The sequence below is a fragment of the Apteryx rowi genome, unplaced genomic scaffold (genome assembly GCF_003343035.1).
Source record: "Apteryx rowi isolate R43461 unplaced genomic scaffold, aptRow1 scaffold_87, whole genome shotgun sequence".
NCBI classification, from domain to species: Eukaryota; Metazoa; Chordata; class Aves; order Apterygiformes; family Apterygidae; genus Apteryx; species Apteryx rowi.
In genome coordinates this window covers 723,020-749,738 of record NW_020451171.1, presented here as the reverse complement: position 1 = coordinate 749,738, position 26,719 = coordinate 723,020, and the positions used below count along the sequence as shown (strand labels likewise).

The 26,719-nt window shown below is 38.2% G+C and overlaps 1 protein-coding gene and 1 long non-coding RNA gene across 16 annotated transcripts in view; both read right to left on the bottom strand.

The window, feature by feature from the left end:
• PIK3C3 (phosphatidylinositol 3-kinase catalytic subunit type 3) overlaps positions 1-22,487 on the bottom strand; it is an 81,738-nt gene extending 59,251 nt beyond the window's left edge. For 7 of the 15 annotated variants that reach the window (XM_026090674.1, XM_026090684.1, XM_026090681.1 and 4 more), the window contains exons 1-6: positions 22,364-22,486; positions 20,394-20,582; positions 19,746-19,889; positions 17,407-17,536; positions 9,529-9,615; positions 7,852-7,947 (exon numbers count right to left, since the gene is read on the bottom strand). In XM_026090674.1, coding sequence (XP_025946459.1) covers positions 7,852-7,947; positions 9,529-9,615; positions 17,407-17,536; positions 19,746-19,889; positions 20,394-20,582; positions 22,364-22,431 — 714 coding nt within the window. In that variant the 5' untranslated portion in view covers positions 22,432-22,486. Of the gene's footprint in view, positions 1-7,851; positions 7,948-8,192; positions 8,232-9,528; positions 9,616-17,406; positions 17,537-19,745; positions 19,890-20,393; positions 20,583-22,363 lie in introns of those variants that run through there. The other 8 variants (XM_026090677.1, XM_026090678.1, XM_026090676.1 and 5 more) reach the window with 6 other exon arrangements.
• Positions 11,200-15,145, bottom strand: LOC112977862. The gene is made up of 3 exons (XR_003257653.1): positions 13,905-15,145; positions 11,847-11,908; positions 11,200-11,286 (listed from the first exon to the last, which is right to left on the bottom strand). It is a non-coding gene; the product is annotated as an uncharacterized LOC112977862 (long non-coding RNA).
• Positions 22,488-26,719: the final 4,232 nt, after the last annotated feature.

Below are 26,719 nucleotides of genomic sequence, written 5' to 3'. Positions count from 1 at the left end.
TTTCACTGAATTCAAAACATTTTCAAGAAACAGCAGCCACATCATAAAACTGAAAATTTCTTAAAACAGTATAGCATAAAGGCTTTCCACAATGCAGCTGAATTTGAGAAGATAATACACGTGCCTATTGATTGCAGGTTCAACACGGGATGTGACACAGTTGCTTCTGGGAATTCATGCTGTCCAGATCTGCAACACTAAGACAGAAGCCTGATAGGTTTTCTACAGGTAGTCTAGCCCTGCTGCTGAATAACTGGTGGGAGAAGCTACAGGTTTCCTGTTTGAATCAGGCAAAAGGGGGGGGGGGGGAACAAAACCAAATAAAAAACCCCCCCAAAGTCTACACCACACACCACCACAAGACAAAAAGCAGCAACATTGTTCCTCCTCTTTTCCAGCAGGTTTTTGTCTTCCTCTAGAAGTGTAATCAAGCATTACTCGACATGACCTATAGGACGGTTCATTTAAAAGACTATAAAAAAAGCAAAATCAAAAAAGAAAAACACAGTATACTATGTTCTGTGGAAGTCTTAAGTTTGTTGTCATTTATTTTGAAATAATTTTCAGGAGTGCATCCTAATAAAAATATTCAATGCCAGCACAGTCAAATAGGACATACRGCAGAAATTCCAAAATTAAACTGAGCACTGAGCCCAATTTTCAAAGGCAAGTAGGCACTAAAGATACAAATCAGGAGCCTGCTGGAATTATTTTCTGAAGCACCTAATCTACATTTTTACCTTTGAAAATTCAGCCGAGAGGATTTAATCAAAAGACTACTGTCAACACTGAGTCTTCCCACTGACTTCAACAGGCTTAGATCAGATCTTTAATCTTCAATGTGTCAGCTCTTTGTACAGTTTCCAGAGAAATTAGGAATGTGTATGGAGAGGAAAAAAAATGGTAGAACTCGTACAGATATGCAGCTTTAACTGACAAATTCTTGAAAAATGTAAAAGTTACTTAGTCAAGAGATGCTCAGTAGTCCACTCAAATGAGAAATACACTGATAGAGTATCTTTAAAACACACCACCACCACTGCAAAGTGATTCTACCAAACATTTACTCCACAGGAATCTATTTTATCTTCATTAATTTTAAACCAAAATATACATAGGTAAAGTAGAACCTATCTCACTGAAGCACTTAACTCTTAAAGTTTCATTTTAAGAGAAACTGGCATTTCAGCTCAATTAGCAACACAAGTTTTTGAAATATCAAGATTTCCCTCTAAAACAGAAAATTTGAGCTAAATTACTCTGGTTTGCTAGGTTTGCTCCCCCTCCCCCCTTTTTTTCCCCTCCTTTGCTTTTCCAATCATATGTGTCAGTCTTATACTTTTCAGACATAACTTTACTTTTCAGACATAACTTTCAAAGAAGCAAAGAGATATATTAAGGAAAAAAAAAAGAATTACCAACAACGAGGCACAAGAATTAATTAAAATTACCACCATCCTTTCAGGGAAAGGCCCATTTTTTCAGCTATATAAATTCTGCATTGCTGACTACAGTAAAAAAGCTCACATTATACAAAAGCACGTTCAGGAAGATACTTTTACTTCATTTTTGAGTGTCCTATACCTTTCCAAAGAGCATTTTTTTTACAGTCAGAATAATGACAATAAATATACAAACACGCATCCCCTTTCTAGTTAAAGGCAATATGTATATATGTACACACACGGCTGATGATGGTCCCAGAATTTAAACAAAGATATTGCTCTTCACATTAGCCATTGCTAAATAAATAAATGAGAGTACACATACAAACAGTGAAGAGGACAAAGACGACATTTGTTTACAGTTTTTCTGATTTATAACCATTCCGCCTAAATAATGAACTTAGAATTGGTAGTGCTGCCATATGATTAGTTTAAAGCTAAGACACTTCCATTACAACAGAACACTATCACTTCAATATTGTAGTAGACTGAGTAGGAGCTACAACTGACAGATCAGCACTCACACTGTACTAAAACCTGTGCCAAATCATTAGACAGAACTTTCAGATCATGGTACACTAGTGTTACACAGTCAAATTACATAAAAAAAGACAAATGATGACATATTAATGAATGAGGTTTGGCGGGGGGGATCCCTTCCCACAGAACAAACTAATTTGAGGACAAGAGAAGACAGATTGATATCTACAAATAGATTATTTTCTCAATCAAGCTGTAGTAAGGCTACAGTCTGACCTTTATAAAAACAATGAACAAATACAGAAACCCAGCGACAAGGTTCCCCTCAGAGCTTGGACCTTTGACATAAAAGCTCTGCATGAAAACCTTGACAAAAGAGTGGGTTTATTAGCAACTAATAAATGTTCAAACTCCTACTGAAGCATTTAAGACATGCATATCCCATGTGGATTCTCTGATAAATAATAATGCCCATTCTACTGCATCTTTCCCTCRGTGAAAACATTCGGATAAAACAGGCAGCTCAAAAGGGAAGAGTCTGACAAAGGTTTTAAGCTTGCAAAAATGGGGTACCTACCATGCAAGCAGAAGCACACGACCGTGATTACTCATTCAGAACTTACTAGGGTTAGAATGACAAAGTGCAATTGCCTAAGATTTGGTTACTTACAAAACAAAACTAGACAAGGGACATCGCTTTCCAGTGTATATATATAATATCCTCTAAAACCAAGACTAGGGAATTTTTTCCAAGATTAGTGTTAAAAGAATGATTTCTAAACTGTTGATGTGTCTCTCTTTTCTTAACCTTTCACAAGGAGTATTATGACGAATGTTCTTTAAACCCCTCTCCTCAAATGCAGTTACATTATGTTGAAGCATCAAACTGAAAAGCCCTAGCTATTCAGCTGAGATACTGGGAAGACTTTGTTCCTGTTTCGTTGTGTTTTAGAACAAAGCCTTAAGCTTCAGCCAAAATTTGCCATGAAACCCAGTTGTGCCAAAACCTTCCTAGGCCAAATTGTGTTGGGAGTTAAAAGCATTTTCAGATTACACTATTTTGTGAAATCCTCAATAAAACAGCATGTCATTAGTTTGCCGGTGAAGAGAGTCAGTTGTTTTACTTACCTTCCAATTAGATAAACACGCAACTCTATCTCTGTCATACTTGGAGATCATCATGTGTATCACTGTGACCCTGAACATACAAACTTACTAAACCATACCAATGCCTGAAGGTGTATCTAAATTAGCACCTGAATTTGATCAGGTATATGCTTTAGTTTATGCCACAGAAGTCTTGGAGAACACGCAAAATGCTCCAACTGCTAGCAGCTATTCGGCCCATGGGACCTGATTAGAGCTAGTCCAAAGCACGCACGCATAGCACAGATACTGGGCCTTGAGCAACAACTTCCTCACTCTGCAAATCTGCTCCTCTAGGCTGCATTTTTTGATAACATAGACATAGCCAGAGATGACCTGCTGTTTTGCCAGAGGGAAACAATGTCAAGAGTATACCTACAGCATTACCTTGCTTTAAGACAGTCTGTCACAGAGCTTTAGAGGGATTGCACTACATTAAATTCAGTGTGTGTGAATTTATATAAATATTAGTCATGTTAAAAACAACAAAATTTGCAGAATTTTCTGGATCAGCAAGGTTCTGATGTACTTTCCTGAAAACCAGTTTCATTAATACCATTAAAAAGAAGGTTCTACTTATCTCATTCTTTAGTCAAAACATCATTTCAAATAACATCAATGGGATCCAACTTCTCGCATTCAAAACCTTAATGGACACCCAATCCTGTTGGCATCACTTTTTTTTTTTTTTTGAAGTCATGAAAAGGATATCTGATAATGAGATCTTTTTTAAAACTGGATGCAGCAGTGCAATCACTTTATTCAAACAATACTAGTTTTCATCTGAAACCCACACAAAACGAAAATTGATAAACGTTGGTGATATTTGTACTTGGAAGTTCACAGCAATTTTTTGCCTAAATGGAAAATCAGAAGAGATGCTCTTGCTACATGCCAATTCCTATCCTTCAAATCAAGAATGCTGTATTAAAACTAAGTTAACAGAGAACATGGAAAGAGCCACTGCCACTTTACATTATTGAAACTGAGAACTGAGTCAAAGAATCTCAAATTTTATCGGCTACTGTTTAACAGGCTAGTTCTTCGTAAACACTAGAAAACAAATTTATCAACAGAACTGTGACAAGTAATCTTCACTTCGACTATCACTCACAGAGAGGTGACAACAGAACGTAGTTTCATTAGATTCAATGTACTGGAGTGGTGATGCTGGATATGTATACTGTACACTGTAATTGGAAGTATGACAAAACTGGGAAGACAGGCACTAATTTATGTACTGTTTTCTACTGCTGCCAGAAGAGGGTCAAGAACTTGTTGAAAAGCTACTTTATATCAACAAATCCCTCAAGCTGCAGTTACTTACGGTTTGAGTATGTGCTATTACGCATTCAATTATTTTATTTTCCACACAAGAGCACTCTATAGTTTTTTGTTCCATGCACTTTTAATGAGCTTCAGTAACAGCTGTCAAGAAATACATGTATTTAAAGTCTGAATCTTCTTTCCCTCGCCTTCTACATCTGGAAAATCATACTGACAACTGGAAAAAAAATTGTGTTTACATCAGGAGTAGTTCATCTTTATTGGTAGGTTTCTGGAGGTAAGGGAGAGAAACCATTTTTAGAAACATCACATTCAAATATGAAGAGAGCCAAGAGAACTCAAGCTACATATTAGCCACACTCAACAGTTGGTACCTGTGAGAAATAGGTAAAGCACATTTTAATTTAAAGCTATTACTCCAATACAGCAACAATGTAAAGTGTCTCAATACTTTATGTTCCATTTCATTCTCCAGAAAAAAAAATACTTCCCTGATTTCCACAGGAGTAAATAAATTTTAAGTGATCTTACTATTACAAAATTCCATTGCGTTATAAATACGAATGAAACCTGTAAAGTCAAATTCCTCAAGAAAACAATATAATTAGCTGGTTCCAGGATAAGTCTATAAAAATACTATAAAACAAGCTATTCTACAGGTAAGAAAACTTGAGAAGGTTTGGAGGACTCCCCTGTTCAATACAGTCTACCAAAGAAAATGCTAAAGAGTTGCAGGAAACTAGGCAGGTGTCTGGGCTAAAAACCTGCTTAAGGAACAGAGTTTCACTTTTTCTTAAACTCCACCAGCTGATTTAWTTAAAAAATTTTAAACAAGCTCTGTTCATTTAAAACATCAATCTTCAAGCTCTTCTGTGATGATTTGGAGAAAGAGACAGACAGACACAACCAAGCAACCAAGCTTTCCCTACAATAAATGCTAGGAAAAACACATGCACCTTTGGTCAACATGCACTCACTTATCCAGAAGTGGTCCATTCAGATAGGACAGTAGCGCTTCAAAACTTCAAGCTGTAACCAGAGACTGGAGTACTCAATATAAAAATGTATTCAGTTTCCTCTGCTTAGAGGAAAGGATGAATAACTTATGCCTTRAAACATCAACACTGTCAGAATGAACATGGAGATCTCTTAAGACTGAAGTTTAACTTCTAGCTCTCTGATAGGAAATAAAATGCTGCAACAAGTTGCAAAAAGGTATCTCTTACAGGACTGCAGCACCTCCTCTTTAGAAGACATCCTTGCCTGGATTCCAGAACATCTCAGCATACAGAACAGATGCAAAATAGAAATAGTCATGAAATGGAGAATTCAGCCCAAAATCCAGTCATCCTCTCTCTTATCCAAGTGTCCCAAACAAGCTAAGTAGCTACCGATCCTCCCATTCTCTTTGGCCCTACAGCCTTACAGCTCTTCTCTGCAAAGTGACTAGCTTCAACACGAAGGCTGGAAGAGCCCACAGGCTGGTCATCACAGATTTGCCTTTGACACAGGAGGAGGTGCTCAGTGGAACAACTACTTCTAGAGGCATTACAAAGGCAGCTACCACTGTATGTGTTATGCAGAGAGAGTCTGGACATCCACATGTATTATTYTGTATGTCTGCAAGACAGAACTCTTCCAAGGGCTTGGAAAATTTCTCAAATCAGCTGCTCAGTTTTGGCATGACTACAGCAATTTGAAGCACAGCTTGAAGAGCTTCTTTTATAGTGGCATCTCTTAAAACAAAAATAAGTTAAGACTACTAATAGTTTCAGATAATCAATAGCACCCTAGTTCAAARGACTAGTTTAACAGCATTCCTACCATTCCTTCTTTAACATTCACAAACTATAGTTTGTAACAGAGGAAACAGAAGCTGAGTTACTTATCTCTTGATCTACCCCTTCTTGGATACATATTTTGTTGAAATACTGCTTTTTGCAATTTAGTACTACATTCTTCACCATCTTCTTAAATCTTAAATGTGATAACAGTCTTGCTTTCTAGATCAACCTGTAATGCTGTCATATACATAAAAATACTTCTATCTATTTTCCATTATATTAACTTCTTCTGTATTGAATTACACTTCTTTTTAAAATTCTTAGAATAGATACTGCCTAAAGTTAGTGCCTTTGATCTCAATAGGACTCCAGCCTATTGTTATCTTCTACTTTCTTTCTCTTGCCCAYATAGCTGTATTACTCAACAACTTTATGAATTCTTATGAAACTAAATATGCTGAAAATCCTAAGAGATAATTTCTGTGAAATGTTTTTTTGAAACCRAGTTATAGACATACTGCTTTTTCTATTTCAGTGGATCTTTCTCTGAGGCACAAGTCCATTAAAATATTGATTATGCCTTCCAAAGTCACCCCAATGTCTGTTAAGTTCATTATCAATCTTTCTTTCTATTAGATTTGAACTCTTAAAAACACTGAAGGCACTCAGTATATACATCATACTCGTATTCTGTTCCTTCAGGGGACTGGAAGGTATAACAGGAAATCCTGTAGCATTCTTCTCGTGTGAACTGCGCCTTCCCTAAACTCCAAGGATTTTTTCAACTGCTAAATAATTTAACCATTCTGCTGGTACTGCATGACAGCCTAATGCCTCCCCTTAAACGTTGCACTGCAACTGTATTGCCTGATCTAGAGATCCTGTAGCATCTTTTTCATTTTCAAAGTTTGCTTTTTCAAGCCTATAGTTTTCTTGATACCTCAGAACGACATAGTTAAAAAGCAAGTAGTGAATGAAGCTTCCATTTTGACGGAGAAAGTATTAAGCTACAGAGGAAGAAGGTGGTGTTCTGAAACTGTAATTCTGTATGCATACAAACTGACAAAGTCCTATTACACACACTGAAAAAAACACACCTGGATTTCCCCCTTGGCATCTACGCTTGTATGCACTTTTTACATGTGAGAATATTAAAACAGTTACCAATTTCAGAGACTGCTTTGGAGACTGCTGTTTACAAAACAGCAAGAGAAAAGAAGCAAGACATCTCAATTCAAAAGTTCACCCTTTTTAAATGAAACGATTTTTAAAATACTTTCAGCGTGAAAAAGTAAATTTATATTTGCTCACACTAAAAAAAAACATTCACCAGCACAGCCTCCCTGCACAGACTTAGTAAGTTATTGTTACTAACGAATACAGGTACATTTCTTCTTGATACAAGACACAATTTCACATAAAGCTATTCTGAAAGTACTGCTGGATGACTGAAGGAACAATAAATCAAAAAGTTTTTTAATCACTCACCCTTATTAAATTCTGTAATCTCGAACCATATTACATGAATGATTGACTTCGGTAATCTTTCTGCATCTATACCATTTGATTTGTATGTACATAAACAGCTGCCACTGACAGCTGTCTGCTGCTATCTCGCAGCAGAATATTTCACCTCAGGGGAAAAACCTGTCACTTTTGGGTGCAAATGTTGCTTTTAAAGAAGACCATAAAACCATCGAGGCACATACCTTTTCATAGTAAACTATTCCATATTCTTTGTCATCACACTTGACACAGCGAAACTCAATCATCAGGTACATAAAATTAGAACTTCGTTTTTCCCTCTGAAAAGAGAACCACCACAGCTGTGTATCTTATATTAAAGAGCATCAATCATCAGAATTCTCAATACAGTAATTATTCTATTTCCTTTGTGGTGTAACCAATAAATTAGATTATCAGTTGTTATAGCCGTTATTCAGGTAATCATCTGATAACACTACTTAAAACCGTATCACCTTTTTCCTGACATTCTTATGGTAATTCACACTTCATGATAAACACCTCTATGTAACAGATAAAAGCATACTGTTTTCATCAGTGCCTTTCAGTTTGTGGACCTGAAGGTCTGAAAAAAAAAAAAAAAAACCATAAGGAAGACTAACAGGCTGACAACAGGTTTTTTTTCTTGTTTTTTTCTTGTTTTTTTTCTTTTTTTAATCATTACACACAATTATGGATCCCACTGGAGAATATTTAGGAGTCAAAAAAAAATCAGAGGACATGAAAAAAATCACTATTTTAGTTAAAACAGTGAAAAAGCCAAATTTAACTTAGAATATGAGGCATTAGATTTGCAGCTCATTGACTTGCAGAGGAAGATTTGCTCAATGTATGCATTTTTAATTGCTTAAATAGAAAAAATGTTTAGAAACTTAAAAGAAAGGAATTATACATATTCACCACCAGTAACATATATTTACTAAAAAATTAATATGCATGCCCTTTAATGATAAGCAACTCAAGTTCATTTCGTGCATCAGTGATGGATCAGGCTTTCCAAAACAGGCAAAGTGGTTCTGCATTTAAAGTACGGTTCTAGGAATCAGAAGCAGTGAATTTTATATATTCAGCTAGTCTGGGACATCACCAAGAGTTTGGAAAAAACAGCTTCTTACAAAAGGGGGAAGAGGATTAAAAAAAAATCCATATTTCATAAGCAACAGGCTGAATTAAAAAAAAAATACATGCTTCATATGAGGTTATAAAAAGACCTATGTAAGTGCAAAAGGATCTGATTCCTGGAGGTCTAAGTATAAATAAGTCAAAGAAAACAAAATCTCAGAATGCCAAGCAGAAAACAAAGGAGTTCTGTTAAGCAAGACAATCAGTTAACAATTTGGGAATGATTTTGCTCGATGAAGGTAACGCTTCACTCAGGAATAAAATTCTAGGATTTATTTTTATTTTTTTAATATAAGTAAACAAATTCTGTAAGTATTTTCCCCCCAATACCCAAAAGAACATCAACTGAAACAAAGTTCAACCTTCGCAAATACRCCTAAATCCAAGGCACAGTCTGTATGAGTTGAAGGCTTCCCATCACAACCTAAATCCTACAGTTCAGTTAGTCAAACATAACAGCATTTGTTCCAAACTATCCCAGCTCGTTAATTAATTCTCTCTTCTCAGATCAAGTTCACTGAAATACTGAAGCTGACAACTGATAAGACAGCTGTCTATTCTCCTTTTTGCCCAAATCCAGTCAACTTCAGAAACTTAAAAGAATTATTTTTCCTTTTAATGTATACACTAGAGGTTGAAGAAGAAATAGGACAAGTGCTTTGAGTTACAGTCGTCTAAACAAGGTTTCCACGTTAGCAAGATCCAAAAACCCATTACAAACCCGACATACAATGACCTACCTCATTGATCATTTCTATTTCTCTAAAGGTTAGTCTGTCCAGCCAATCCACTTTTACCATGTGACCTTGTCGATGAGACTTGGTGAGCTGCCGTGGAAATATACAGGGATAATATTTAGATTGCTGCGATTAAGAGAAAGGATATCAAAGGCATAATTTTACAGAGACATTAACGTATGAAGTCTGGGAAAAAGTGAACTGGAAAAACTGCTTTTACATTACACAATGTAGACTCTCATAAACAGCTAAGCCATGCCATAAATATACTTCTAATATCTAAAACATCAGTCAGGGCAAAGAATAAAACTACATGTTCCAGGCACTTCATTTTTGAATCTGTAACACACTAAAATAGGATCCTATTTTTTAAGCAGAGTCACATACGGAAAATTGATTTTTTTTTTCTTAGTTACTATATTTCATATAGTAAAACTTACAAAGTCAAAAGTAAAAAGAAGGTATTTCAAAAATACACAAAGGCACACTGCTGTTCCATGTGCAACTTGTTGTCCACCACGACCCTCAGGTCCTCTGTAAAGTTGCTTTCCAGCCTGCCCACTCCCAGCCTGTACTGGCATAGGGTTATTCCATCCCAGGTGCAAACCTGGCATTTCCCTTTCTTGGACTCCATGAGATTCCTGTTGGCCCATTTCTCCTACCTGTTGAGGTCCCTCTGAATGGCACCACAACCACCTGGTGTTATCTACTGCTCCTCCCAGTTTTGCAAATTGCTGAGCATGCACTCCATCCCATCATCCAGGTCATTAACGAAGATATTAAACAATATTGGCCCCAATATCAACCCTTTGGCTATAACCCTAGTGACAGGCCTCCAGCTGGACCTCGTGCTGCTGAGCACAACCCCTTGAACTTGGCAGGTCAGCTGGTTTTCAGTCCAATTACTTACCTCGTGGTATTTCCTTCTCATTTTGCTTTTCTGCTGTAAGTTACCCTTCCTAGTATAACAGGGCTGTTCCCCACTGTCTTACAATTGCAAACACATTCTTCCTCCCTACTCCCCTTACCACATGAATATCCACATTTTACTGTCTCCATTCAATTCACACAGAACCATCAACTAGCTACCATTTTCCTCAAGAGCAACATAGTTTCATCTTTTATTAGATCAAGAATTATCACTATGAGCTAGAAAAGGCTGTTCAGCAGCATAAAGGAAGTCTATAGCTTCAATGCACAACGATGGAGTCATCTTGAATAAGGGCATAACCTCAAGAACAATAGCAATCAGATGGTGAGAAGAGCTACAATAGAGATTCTGAACGATAACAAATCTTTCACCTAGAGACCTTAAAAGTGAAACATGACAGGGAAAAAAGTAAGAAGTGATAAACAATGAACATAAACTCACCTCAGTAAARGTGCTGAGCATTTCCGCTCAAACATATTAATATATAATAAAAACAAATGTAAGTAACTGACRATAGGAAACAGTTTTTTCTTCCTCAAAAGCCTCTAAGATTTGCCAGGGTAGGTTTGCACTGCTTAGTGGACAATTAGAGCAAATACTTTCATTTTCATCTGCTCTAAAATGAGCTAAACATACCAAAGGAAGGTATAGACTTACTAAAYGCGTCTAAGAGGMTGGCAGAGTCAAAACATCGTGAAGCCACATAAAGCTGAAGTTGATTCTCTTTCCATACACAGGAATACTGGATCTAGTTGGTAGAAAGTCTGTACTGTGTATGAAAAGAAGTTGTTTTTGTGTGAAGTTTTCACTTCAGGTATGTGACAGCTGGTCTAGATGTTTGCATTAAAGGCAAAATAATAGAGTTAAATCTTAATTACAGTAGTAGATATTAAACTGAAAGAGGAGCTAGCAAACTACCTACAGTTCTTTACTCCTTTTCTGACTTAAGACTCTGGAATTGTATTACAAACATATCTTTGTTGATTTACTTMCAATTTATCTGTTTTTCCATCTCACTTGCTAGAAAATAAATGTTTGGGTTCATACTAAGCTTTAAAGAAAACAAGCAAACAAAAAACCCTTCTGCATGAGAAAACCCTTCYGCATGTTTCCCAAATGTATAAACCAATCATCTTAAGTGAAGTATTTTTGTTACCCTAGCTTTTACTGTATAATCAGTAACTCAGTGTTAAGATAATATGACATAATAAAAATAATAAAGTTATCTCAGCTTCCTCAAAAGACTGGGGAAAAAAAACAAAAAAACTGTCCTCTTCTGTAGCCTCTAAGGACAGAAAAAGTTCTGATCATTTTTGTAGGTTAGAAAAAGAAATCCAGTATTGCATGTGATTTCATTTTCACATGACTTAAAGACCCCCCTCACTCCCACCTTGGACAAACAGATTATTGGTTGCTTCTTACTGATTTCTTCCAGGTCAGCTTTATAAACATCTGAAAAGATAAGAAAAGCTGAAGTATACAAGTTGTTTTTTGATATCACAAAGAAATGCTAAAAAAGATATATATAAGAAAAAATACATAAGGGTCATTGTGAGAAAATAGATTAACACTTTGCACCAGCAGTACTGTTTCATCATTCTCACTCAAATTGCTAGTGAACTGGTGTCTTAGCAATCAGGGTCCAGGCATCAATGCACAGGCATCCTACAGCAGTTTCTGCCTACCAAGAATGACCTGGGCCAAACAAATCACTTAGTGATATACTTTGAAAAGAGCATAAAATGCATGTCCAGGTCTGGATCCTGACGGATCTAGGGAGTACATACAGGACGTAAATCCACAGGAAGCTAAGCTTCAGAAATTGTGAGCTGTGGAATCAAATAGGTTCTTACATCTCCTGGACGCAACGCTAGCGTAACAGACAAATATCATCTAGTTTCCAAAAGACTCCAAACAACCATTAAAACCAATAATTAAATTAAATTTCAGTGTCCTACAGCCTCTCTGCAGGTGTTCTTGTATCAGTAGTGGGTAATGGGAAACAACAGTGAAGTACGTGTCATTCCCTACAATACTATGGAAGCCATTAAAGCCCAATCAGTCTGTCAAAGATAAACTGGAAAGCATTTATATCCTTGTCCTTTAACGCCTTAATCAACTGCCCCTTAATGCCTAACAACAGACAGTCTTGCTTGTTCGCTATTCACAAAGTAACTTTTTGTTATTTCAAAAGACAAGGAAAATAGATAGAACCTATATGCTTCCCTAATTAGAGTCAAATTTCACGCTATGGTCTAACAGCATTTCAGAAGCAGGTTCCTAACCTCCAAGTACCAAACAAGAATCCCAATTGATTTAATATTCTTGGAAACATAGTTTAAGATAGAAGGAGTTGGAATACAATACAGTCTTTGCAATRGCCTCTCCGTTCAAGATCTAAATTAAATTTTAAATCGCATTACTTATGAAAGCAAGTGTGGCATTCAGCTCTCAATATCAGTATTTGTTCACTTCACAAGTATGTTACACAATTCAGCTTTTCTGATTCTAGGTTCCTGGGATAGTTTAAACTCTGCAAATAAGGATTAATATTCAGTGGAAATCTTTATACTTTGTCTTTAGTTATTGGCTCTACCAGTCAAAGTAAAGAACCGATCACAAGTAGTCACAATTTGAAAAGTAGTCAAAGAGCTATCCAGTTGAGAGGGAAAAATCCTGCTTTTTTTTTTTAAATATTATTTTCAGATATCCAAGAAACTGGCCATTTTAAGAAGCACTAAGTAGTAAACTGGCCATGAACATCAGAGGCCTTCTGTTCTGAACTCTTCCCATGAACCACAGAAACATCACCTCATCATGACTATGAGATTGCCTAAGGCAGCTGATTCACCTAACATTTTTTTCAAGCTCTAGACCCCAGTAATGCTTTATGGAAGTAATAAGATGTGATGTATCATAAACTTTCAAAGACCATTGCAGCTTGTAAGAATTACCTAATTCCATTCAGTATATAGTTCTTTTCTAGTAAAGCCTGAACTAATAAATTTCTATAGTATTTATCTGCTAAACAGAATTATGGAACAGAAAATCCCATATGGAAGAGCTAATCTTCAGATTAGCTTCAGAGACTTAAACAGTACAAAATGAAAAGGAAGAAAAAACGTACAACCCTGACCAACATTTCAGAATGCTGGATGCAACCAAAGCACAGAAACCAGAAAAACAGTTTTCAGGTTCTTTTAACTTACCAGCAGGACTGTAAACAGGACCAGAATAGAGTTCTGTAATCTTGTGTTATATTCTATCTCAGCAGTGTTACTTCAGTGTGTACAGTACTTTGTACTAACAGGATGACACAAGACTTGCCCTTTACCTCATGTATTACTTCATAATATATTCTAATGATAAAGAACCAGCAGCATGCATAACCGAAACTTTGTTTCAGGCAGCGTGGATTCCACCACTTCCATCTTTGTATATGTCCTACCTAGCTTATGAGAAAGGCCTTTCCACCYGCAGCAACCAAGAAGTTCCTCACCCTCACGTGTACATCATTTCAGCCACATCTACACGTTTTTTTGTTTTGTTTTTTTCTTTTAACCTAAAAACAAATACATTGTCTCTTACTCGAAGTAGCTCTCTTCCACCACCTGGAATCAACACATCAAAATTTTCAGAATACCAAATATACATGTCCAGCATTCATAAAAAGATTTAGGATCAAGCCTATCAAACCCTTGGCAAAAAAACATTATTTAAATTGTGTTTGTCAAGTTATTAGTTAATTTTCTTTTTCACTGCACCAGAGAATAAAGGAAAGTCATTCTGTGTGTTTTAAAGGAAAATTATTCTCTTAATAGTCTCTTAAACCTGGTTATAAGGAGGACAAAAGGTCATAATACATCAACTAGTTGCACCTGCATACAAGGCTCCGATCTGTAAGTGTATATATACACATGAAGAACTGTTCTGTTAGATTAGTATTTAAAGCTTAAAATAAGAAAAAACTTGATGTCTAAAGGGATGCCTTATTTAGTAGAAGCTGAATGGTATTTCTTCAGGAAAAGAAGCATCATTGCTCACCACTGTTATTAGATAATTTCATTCAGCTAGCAGAAGGGGTGAAGGAAACAAATGGATCAAAAAAAGAACTTAGAGTACCTTTTGTTTAAGAGGAATAAATTATCCCACCACTTATGAAAGTAAATTATTTTGCAATAAAATCCTGATATCATTAATATTTGAGTGCATTAAGATATTCCACACACTCCGCATTCAACCTCCTTAGTACAGGGAGAAAGAACTAGCATTCACAATGACCCTAAGGATACAAAGTCATGGCTTTCACCAGTAGCAAGTTCACAAGCAATTTTAATGTGTTTTGTAATAGCATAACCATACAGCACTTCAACATGAAATGGAGAACTTGCCATGGTTTCAATTACTTAGGAAGGTCATGGATTCCATTCTTTTGGCAACTAGTCATTAATTTTATCTGAATTCCCCATAATAATAAATACCATACACAAACAAAAACTTTTTTTTTTTTTCCTTGACATGCTTCTGAGTTATCTTTCACATGGAGAAAAGGTCAGCAAGCTTTTCTAGCAAGCTCTTCTCATAAGATTTATTATCTGGAGGACTCTAATTTGGCCTCTTGTATCGGACATCAGTCAACATCATGACACTTTTACAAATCATAAGTCTGTCCAATACATAAAAAGGAAAAAATCCTTACCCCCCCTCTCATAAGATTTATTATCTGGAGGACTCTAATTTGGCCTCTTGTATCGGACATCAGTCAACATCATGACACTTTTACAAATCATAAGTCTGTCCAATACATAAAAAGGAAAAAATCCTTACCCCCCCCCCCCAAAAAAAAAATCAAGAAAAAGTCCACCCAAATTAATCTGGTATTTGATTAGCTCCTCTCACCTACATTTACATATACCTTCCCATACAGTAGCATCAGTAAGCATTAAGCAACTGATGAGTAAGTTATAGGAAAAACTGAAGCTGATTATACTCGAACAACAGCTACTTATGAATGGCACATCACAAACTCATCAGCTCTGTGCAAATGAAAGCTCCCATACACACACTACCCAGAAACCCTATTCAATTTCCTTACCAGCAGCATCTGTAAGATGTTTTTATACAAGAACACAACAAAATGAGACTTCCATATTTCAGAAATTAGTTTTTCCCAAGACAACTTTCAGAACAGAAGATGGTGACAGTGATGCTATTAGCCTTTAACAGTCATTAGCTGGAACTCGCATTTGGGATGTGAAAAAAAAGGAGAATCCCCTTCTCTTCCTCAGGGGATTTGAGCAGTCATCTCCCACCTGCCAGAAGAACAGGCTAGAATGGACCCAGGTATTCCAAGACTAAAATACACCACTTATTAAAGTTACTTGTATTTCTTGAGTTAGGGAGCAGAAGGGAATGAAGGGAAGAGAAGGAAAAGTACCAGTAGGGTATGCTCATGTTTGCATTATGGAACTCGCAGGACAGGGAAGGCCTACAATCCAACACCTTTGCTCAAAGACCCACCTTCCCATTCACATAACCATCTGATAAAATATAAGCAAGCCTTGATAGCTGGCACCCCTCTACAGAGCTTCCTCAATGCTAGAGGGGATTTATTTTACTATGACCAAGAAATGGGGCAACATGATTGGCAGAAAGCTTTAAGCAGATGCAAGTGCATAAAAGCCCTGTGCTCCTCCTCCTAAGCTCTTCTCCCTCCCTTTCTCCAATCCAAAGTCTATGTTGTTTCTTTCCGGTAAAACCAAGAAACAYATGCAAACTAAAGTGGGTGTCAGCATTGATTAACGTAAGTTTCCACCAATAATGCAAAACCACAAAGAGTTAAGTCAAACACTTCCACAGTTTCATTTCTTTAGAATGCTGTTGGAAAAAAGCTATTAGTCTGAACTCTCAACAAAATCAGTATTAAGTTAGGCAATTATATTACTTCTCGGCCTAACAAAGAAAACTATTTGGTTGCATCTCAATGTGCTTCTGCATCAAAGCTGCCTGTGCTGCTCTTCATTTTACAATGACCTACTAGCTACAAGTCAGAAGATATTATAATGAGTTTCCCATTATAAATTCAAGGTGAACTAGCCTTATAAAAGACAGACCTTAAATGAAAGTTAGTTTATTGCCATGATAAATCTCTGGATGAGAAAATGGACGTATTTATGGCCTGGCGCTTTCTTTCACTTCAATTTGCACAAAGGCAAGGAAGAACTAGGAGACCAAAATTAAGATGAAATCACACCGAGTAAGAGGGTTGAGCCATTCAGCAAGATTAGGTAAGTTCACCTGAAGAATCAGGGAGATCTGCTAGTCAAACAAGCAGTACAGAGTAGTAGTGTTTATTGATCAATTCCAGAAGTTGTGTTTATGGCCAAAATATGGTCTGTCACCAAGCTACAGAATAGAAGATATTTTATATATAAACACACATTCATGATCCTGAACGAATGAATTCTACTCAAGTTCCTTCTAACATAGATATTCTTCATACATGTCTGAAGACTACRCCAGACAGTCTTAAACCTAAAGGATGACTACCGAAGGAAACTAGACTATCTTACCTGTGATTTCTTCACAAGTTATTGTTAAGAACTCTTACTGAATGAGCTAACATTTTGGCTTCAAGTGTCAAGACACGATCACATTTTTCATTCTCTACAAAGGATTAGGATTTTAAGTAGTTACAATGGAATGCTGCATGTATTAAAAATTCCTCATGCTGTTAATGGTATTCACGTCCCCTTTTAAGCAATACTTAAGCAAATGAGTATGATCTAGTTTATTCATTTCTTCGTATGAATTCTGTGAAATATATAACAGTCAAAGGAAGATAATTTTCACATCGGAAAACAATATGTGAAGCATATCTTCATTAAGTGGACTTCTTCATTAAAAGTGCAAGCAACCTTTAAGATATATGCGAAAAGCTTTTCCACTACCTTTGCCAGTCGGCTCATTTGATCTTCAGAGACTGTGCTGCTGGTTCTCCCAGGAGTTTTGGTGGGCTCTGACCCATCAGCTTCTACATTGGGCCAGACTTTCAAATCATGCATTCCTTGACGAAACATACTGTGGGGAAAAAAATGCAGAATCACTTCAGTAAATTGAAAATAATAGAGCTGTCAGGAATCAAAGCACAGCAGCAGCTGCAAGAAAATGAACTAGCTTCTTTTGCCAAACCTACAGACACATGTTGCCATGCATAATTTAACTGAACTGCAGAAGTGCCTGGCACCTCATGCCCTATATAGCCTTCATTTTTATTGGCACATGGAGTTTAAAAGAAAATGAGTAAATCTGAAATAAGTTATTTGGCAAGTGGAGTAAAAATGGCTAATTCCCAAAGTCAATGGGATGGTACAAATGTAAACTGAGGACAGAGCTTGACCTTCACAGTTTATTTGTAATGAGGCATGAAGAACTCCTCTTGACTTGCAGATCATAATATTGGCTTTATGTCTACCAGTCTGCAAAAAAAATTCAGTTAAAAAATTACATAAGTTTCATTTGAARGTCAATTGATAAAAAGCAGCTTCCTGAACTTCAAAAAAGAAAAAAAGAAAAAASAAAAAAAACTCCACCAACACGCCATCCAATTGAACTGAAACAGTGCAGTGAACAGAACTTCGTAGGGTAACTTACCAGACCTCTTCTCTACAAAACCCTGCTCCCCTTGCGTGTGTGCACTGATCCACTTTTAAAAGATACCCCAAAGAATCAACTGCATCACTTTCGCCAATGAGAGCTGATCATTTAACTCCCTGACAATTTTAGACAAATACAACTGAAAGGAACACTTACAAATAAATAAATAGTCAGCCATTAAAAATGATTAAGTAGTACTGGACTAGAAGGACCTTCTAACTTTGAATTCATGGAATCCCTTCGTGGAATACTGCTACAACGATTTCCATGTATATAAACAAAAAAGCAGAATTTCAAAATATTTGTTAGTTGCTTTCTACCAGCCTCCTTCCCCCATTCCACACTGGGAAATAAAAGTAAACTTCATTTATAAATTAGAACTTTCTCCAGGAATTATGCTCTAATGTTTTAAAAAACACCTGTAGTCTTTGGACTACAGTCCAAATGATCCAGTCCGGTTTTCCGCCCTAAGATCTTCAATAACAGAAATATAACCTACCTCTACAATCATTTCCTGCATTCAGTGATCACTAGAACAGATTTCCTAATGCTAACTTAAACTTCTCCTGCTTTAATTTAGCCTTATTACTTCTTATTCACTGACAAGACACAAAGAAAGGCCATTTTCCAACACTCTCTACTACTAGAAAAAATGTCCCCGCAGCGTCTTCTTCAGCCTCACTAGTCCTTATTCCTTCTTCATTACTCCTACTTTCTAGATGTTCAGTAATACGGACTCCCCTAGACTCCCAATTATCAGTAACTTTCTTGAAACGGAATACATAGAACTGGACACATTTCAGCTGAATGGATGAGTTGAGCAGAAGGATACAACCTTGCCTCTGATGCACATACTTGTGCTTATACATTCAATGTGTTTGGACATTTCACAAAAGCATCATGATATTTAAACATGCACAACTTAAGATTCACTATAAAACTCAGACCTTTTCCAGGGTTTTCCTGGGGAGCTGGTCCCCATCCGGTACTGACTACAATCAACTACACAAAATACTAACGCCTCACACTTATCCTTAAACTGCATCCTGTATTTTTTCAATCCACTCTGCATTTAGTCAAGATCTTTCTAGTGTATTGTCAACTTTCAAAATACTCGTAACCACTTCCAGCTTATTGTTATCAAGTTAAGTGAGCCGACTGTCTATTTATCGTATACATTAATAATTTTAAGTATTGCGATTTCCTGAATTACACTTCGTTATTTATAAGTAACACCACATTAACAGCCGAACTACAGGCCAAATAATCAAACACATGTTAAGGTATCAGTACTGGAGTCTACACACTACAGAAGTATACAACGTGAAGTGATTCCAGTACTTGCTACCTTAAACCCCAAGCTTTCAGAGATTTAAAAATAGGTCTAAACTTTGGTTTTCCACTAGCAGTACCCCCCCCCCCAAAAATTGTAGCATGTATAAAGTTATATTAGAGAAAACAAAAAACAAATGAAAAAGAGTAAATCACTTATTTGTCTGATTTTTTAACATGGCACTGTTAACCTGGTACCAAAAAAAAAAAAAAAAAAGGAAAAACACTCTAATGTAACCTCCTGGTCTTACTATTCATTAGCGAGGTTCAAATTTGTATCACGAAAGAAGAAGCAGTATACCCATATTTCCCAAAGAGCGAGACTGTTGTTCCTCCCACAGGAACTGCTTTACCCGGTCCATATACATCCCAGATGGTCAGAGCCACTTGCGCATTGCGAGGCAAATCTGGATACTTCACAGGCAGTTTCAGCCATTCATTCCAGCTGCAGAGAAACATTTTTTATTAAACAAAACTTTAGAATTTAAGTTACTCTATATTAGTTTATACAATCCAGGTTCACCCGAGAATATGAATTTCTAAGTATTTTCCTTCAAGCTTTAATCATTTAAATACTTAAGTGTAGTTTTGAGTCAAGTTACACGCATGTATGATTAAAAGGCCAGAGGCTTTCACCAGTAGTCCCCAAGAGCAGTCTGTCCCATAACAGCACAAACATGCTAGTCCAGGCCCAAAAAGTTATTAGTGAGCCACACCCAAACATACAAATTACTATATTGCATAACGGGTGAGCAACAAAAAAGACTGTTTTCTGTGCTGTCAGAGACACACTTAATAAACATAAATAGACTTGAAGAAACATTAAGTTATTTGAAGAAGACAATAGAAAACAAATCTTTTTAACATGCACAAAAAACATATATAGATTTATTTATATAACCTGATGAGCCAGTAATTAAGGTATATAAAATAAAAGGCAGTCACTTACTTCCACCTAGTGCTAAAAGCTTTGTAGGAAGTTCTAACTGGAAGAGCAAGAGGCTTCCCTTCTGCAAACACCTGACAAGTTACATACAAGTCAGAGCAAGTCTCTTGATAGAGTCCAGAGAACTTCAGCATCGGGTCTTCCAAAAGAGCTTTGTAACTCTTCTGTTCTCTTTTCCCTTCCAGACTCCCTCTATGAGGAAGAAGAAGAAGAAGAAGGAAAAAAAAAAAAAAAAAAGAGAGAGAGAGAGAGAAAGAAATAAACCTAAATTTAGCTACTCACTTTCACTTAAAATATTAATAATAAATGACACTGTTAATTTTAAGTTAGTGCTCTGGATACATACACCTCCATATTCAAAACTTTATTCTGTTTTCATAGCTTATATATAGTTTACCAGGTATTGAGGCTATCTTTGATTACCAGCAGGCAGTACAATCAAAATATCTGAGAGAAACTCAGGTTGTGAAGTGATGAGCAAATATAGATTTTTTCTTTCAGGGGAGGAAGAAGAGCAGGGAGAAGGATTACTTGTTTGTCTTTCAAACAGAGATAATATCTTCCAGTAGAACCTGTATATTCTTAGACAGCATCAAATGAGGTACCTTAAGCAGGACAACAACAATGAGATGATATATATTGTTATTATTTGTACTTAAAAACAAAACAACAAACACCAGCATACACTTGCTCTGAATACTATTTAGGAAAAAAAAAAAAAAAAAGCTGATGAGAAAACCTTAAGTTTTAAGAAACACAAAAACGTGTAACTGGCTTTGGATGACAGTCATCTCTCAAATCATCAATGTATCAGAGCTAAACTTAAGTTGACTATACACATCAAATGTTTTCATTAAAGCTCTGCAACAATTTGCAGAATTTTAGTGTTACATTAAGTAGATGGAATTTCCTCGGACCTCAGCTATACYATGATGCATATACCTGCAAAACATAATCATGAATATTAAATAACTGTGAAAGCACATGTAAAAATAAAAAAGGAGTTGCGGGGGGCCCAAAAAAAAAAAAAAAAAAAAAAAAAAAAAAAAAAAAAAAAAAAAAAAAAAAAAAAAAAAAAAAAAAAAAAAAAAAAAAAAAAAAAAAGGGGGGGGGGGGGGGGGGGGGAGCTCATTAAAATAAAATAAAAAAAAAAAATCAATCTACCAGCAAGGCAAAATTTAACATTACCACAAAAACACTTCAGAGAAGGTGAACAAGTTTCTTTCAGGAAAAGTATAGCACATTCCAGGAGGACACTCATCGCCCTGTGCACACTCCAGTGCACAGATAACTGCTAGCAATATTTTTTCCAGGCAGAATGCATTAGCAAGAACACGTGCATCTGACCCCCAATTCAAATACCATTTTCTGTCCAGGTGAAGGTGAACAAACCCCAAAACCAAACTTCCTCGAGCTACGTTTCCAAGAACAGCTTAAACTACCTAACTGTAATAACATTAGGTACATAACATTTTAGAGCCGTGTTCCTCCCATAAAAACGTCAACATCCCATTGCGGTGACGCAGAAAATCCCAGCTTTAAGAGAATTGAACCAGCGAATACTTCAGGTTGGGCGCAATACCGGCTTTAGCAACGCCGCTCGCGTGCGCCCGGCGCGGAACAGCCCCAGGTGCTGCAGGATGCGCTTGTGACAAAGCACCCGACTGAGGGCAGCTCGCTTTCAAAGGACCGCGCAAACGAGCAGGGGGAAACAACGTCTTCGGATCATCCCCCGCCTCCAGCACTGCGGGGCGAGCTGTAACACCCGCCGGCGAAAGGCCATCGCTGAACAGATGATCCCCCTTTGCCTTAAAGCACTGCCCTGCACTCCAGGCCTTAAGGCCTTCAGTGTTTTTAACGCGTTTAGAGAAAAGTTTGCTGCTCCCCCCCCGCCCAGCCCCGGCCGGCGGGACTGGGCCCCTGCCCACACAGCGCCCGCCGCCCCCGGCCGCCACCCCGCCGTCCCCACTCACATCTTCAGCTGCACGTTGATGTCCAGGTCGCAGCTATAAACATAATAAAGCTTCTCGGCCTCGCCCATGGCTGCCGCCGGCCCCCGCCCGCCGCCTCAGCAGCCCCCGTGCTGTCCCCCGCAACGGCCCGCGGGCATGAGCGCCGCCGCCGCCGCCGCCGCCGGAGCCCGGCGCGCCGACCCGCTCTGAGCATGCGCCGCCGCCACCATGTTGCTTAAGGGAGGAAGGAGCCGAGACGCCTCCACCTCCCTCGGTAACAGCCCTTCACCAAGATGGCCGCCAGGCGGCCGGCCTCTGGCGAGTGGGCGGCCCCAAAATGGCTGCGCCCGAGTCGCTGTCATCAATATGGCTGCCCCCACTTGTACGGCACGGCAAGATGGCCGCGCCCACAATGCTGCGTGCGAGATGGCGGCGCTTCCCGCCTAAGAGCCAAGATGGCTGGGCTGCGTCATGGCTGCCTCGGAGGTGATGCTCCTGAGGGTGCCAAGGCTCAGGTTCCCGGGCTGCTTCATCTGAGGGAGGCCGAGCACCACCTTCCTTCTCCTCGGGCTCTGATCTGATCCTTGCTGCGGCGAGGCTGTGGGCGGCCAGAGCACACAAACGCTTCATTATTTCACTGTATTTCCCCACTTGCGAGCTCTGCTGCCACCACCCAGAGCAACCGCTTTCCACATCGCCCTCCTTGCTACACTTTTCCAGGTTTTTCTCCCCCTTGGCCCAGCCGGTGTGGGGAAATGTGGGAGGTCAGCGTGGCGCGCACGCATGCGCCAAGCGGCCTGTGAGGGAAAATTCGTTGCAGAAAATACGTATCGCTACAGAAGGGAAAAACGAAACGTGAAATGAGTGTGTGGTGCCCATTTATCCGATAAAGATACCGACACTTTTATCAAATCAGACATCCAGGCTGCATACCTTGTGGGTTTTTTTTCAGAGATAATCACACACACCGTATAATTTCAGGCTCAGTGACTGTTGCGTGCACCTATAAAAAAGGCCGAACAGAAATGACAACTGTCTTCTCCCACAAATAACAGTACCGTACAGCAAACGCTGCGTAGGTTGCTGAAAATACAAGTTAATTGTTGGATTCACCACAGTGATTTTACTGTGAGTCTCACTATACTTAATTTGGAGGTAGGTTTTTTTTTTTTAAATTTGTTATGTTTTTCCTAAAGCCTCAGCTGTCAGAMTCAGTAGATGGTCTGTGATCATCATTTCACATGAAAAAATAATAAAATACATATGCAGAATGACTGTACACCTGAGACTCAGAGGCAACTGAAAATCACCCACAACTTAAGTTTTGAAAGCAATTGTGTGATTTTAAACAAATTCATAATATTTTGAGGATTATTCAGGATTGCAGGTACTTTAAGTAACAAAAATATACATATTGTTACTTTCATGCACCAATTCTCTCCGTCTTGGCAACACAGCAAGGGACTGACAAAAAAAGGAGATTCATGTTGTATCATATCTACCACGGTAGCTGAACTTTTCAGGACTGCTGAATGTAAATATAAAAAGTGCCATTTTGGTGTAGCTCTCTGCAGTGTATGATGTGCAGCAGCACGACCCTTGAGAGAGCGTCACGAGAGAGGTGATCTCTCCCGATACACTCTGTTTGTATCACAAGAAAAACAGTCTGTGGTGTGGAACTAGCATGTTCTCCTCCATTTTCATGTGAACATCAAGAGCTGTGAACAGGCTGGTACGAAAGGACGTCTTCAGCCAGGCCTCTCCCTTTCTGGAGAGTTACCTGCAATGGGAGAAGAGGATGAACTCTTTAATGAAAGAAGGACCATTTCGCCTCAACGCTTTTTTCTTTTTGCTCAGGTGCCTTGACAAGATCTTTTTTCCTTCTTCTCCTCAACAACTAGAAAATTAGAGAAGTTCATGACCTAGGACCACATATCACTAAAATGAAGCCTTTCCTCTCCAGCATTGCGAAGTGAGAGTGCGTCATGAGTGCAAAATGTAACTTAAACTCAATTAAATGAACAAATTCCTTTACACAGATGATGTTAAAATAACTTTCAAAAAAGTGATAATCTTTTATCCAAGAGTTTTCTCTATCTTAATTTGCCACTTTTCGATAACATTTACAGTTTCTACAGATTGGATATGTTTTCAGTTATTGAGATTAGTAATATCAGTTAAATAATCACACCATCGATTTCGCCATTACAAGAAAACTTTTTAGGCTATTATTCAAGTTCTGTTTATTCCTCAGAAAAAAAGTTAAGGGAGAAAAGGACTGAAGACCTTTGAAATTAGCATTTGTTTTTATAAAAGCTTTCAAGTGGTATATTTCCCAACTTTCTCAGATTCTGGTGTGTCTAACTAAATAGATAAATTAGGTCTGTGGGAGGCAAAAGACGAGAAAAATGTTTTGGAAAGACATTTTTGACAATAAAATTGTAGAGAGATGCAATTTCAATCAAAAATGTCATTTTGTACTGCTTTCTCATATTAATAACCTTTCATTTATAAGTTCTCAGATACTGCTATTATGGAGATCATATCATACAGGCAGACAGCAAGACCCTGTTTTTCACCCAGAAGGATCCTAAAGTACTTAAGAACACAGTAATGAACATACCAGATATGTCTGTGAATCATCGCCTGTACTACTGACACAGGGTCTTGCCTGAGGTATCTATAGTATCTGTTATGTATAGTATCTAGCATACAGCTGGTATAGTGTGGCATATAGTATAGACACTACACACAGTATAGTAGCATGGGTTCCCAGGGTCAGCTGCTCGGTAGGGTTGATGCAGCCAGTCTGTGCACTTTATTTCAGAGCCGGAGAACTGTCCTTGGCCTCATTTTATTTATCAGTACAGACATAGCCAGAAGTAGGTAGCTCAGGCATGTTCACACTCTATTTCAGTGAAAGCATAGTCCCTTAACCCAACTTCAGTAACTACAGCAGAGACATTTTCAAAGAAAGAACACAAGCTGGCTGGCTCAAAATCAGTATTTTGTTTTATTATTTCTCCCAGAAAATTCTGTTTTACTCCCTGATGCTGCTACATGGATCCTTCAGCACACTCAGGAGTCAGGGTCTGCGTCTATATAGCTAAAAACATACCGCAACTGCCCCGAAGTCAAGCAGTGTGAATAGCTCACGTCTATGCTATCTGGACTTGGCCCTTGGGGATGGGACCATCTGTATCTGCACCACAATAATGTTTGGCCTGGTTCTCCTCTAGGTGCCAATGGCCACTCTTCTGGCCAGAAGACATAACTATTTATGTGTGTGTTTTTCAGCTCAAACTGTCTGATATAACATAAAGGTTGTTTTGCAGTCTGCAAGAGGATTATTTTTATAGCATGGCATCTAGGGCACAGCAGGAAGGCATATTGTGGTGTTGCCTGTTTGTGGCCTACTGCAGGATTATTCCAATCACAGGGTGTCAAATGTGGCACGGTTTGTTCCCGTGCTGCCAATCTGCAGCAAATGCAGGAGCAAGCTATCCTAGCAACTCTACTTGGGTGTCCTCTTGGAGGGGGTTAATAAATTTAGTCCGAGAAGGAATCCGGAAGTGAATTAGCACATATACTGAATAGAAAACTGCATATATGTGATAACAGGGACAAGTTCTGGAAGCAAAGCAGAAAGCTAGGGGTTTTGGTGCTGTAAGTACATTGTGAAGCAAACTTTGATTTTCACCTTAACAACAGAAAACGTACATCTGGCCCTTCCAGACTTGTGATGAAGCTGTCAGGCCCTGAGGGCACCGAGAGGCTTCACGTCCCTGCCCACCCCTGGCCTCCCCCCACCCGCCTGCCCCCAGCCCCATCTCAGCCCAGCCCAGGGCTGCCAGTCCCTGCCCTGCCACACCACAGCGGTGCCACCTCTAGCCCTGCCATGGCCTTGTCCCTGCCCTGTTTTGTCTTGAAACACCAATTTAACTCAACACATGGAAGTAATTGCAAACTTTCTGAATAAAGATATACAGGGAAAAATCCATTCTATTTTTCTCACAAAGAGTATGAGAAACGGACTAGCTATACCTAGATTTAGATACTTACTGATAGTGCCTTTCTTACCACTGGAAAAACTGTGTGAGCAATGCCAGCAGTGCGAAACCATGGCAGTGCCACTCCTGACTGCTTCACTCATGTTAAAATCTCTCCCATCACTTTTCTATTTCTCAGTTTGATAATTTGTCAGGTCCCTGGAGCATGATGAGGTTAAGCGTTGAGAATACAGTGGGTACAGTACAGAATACTATTTCTAGCACAGTTTTCTTAGCTATTCTCCCTGTTTTGAAGCAAAAGTATCACTTGCAGTCCATGTTCTATTGATAGCCACAGAAAAAAAATCATCTCTCCTTCCTAATAAGA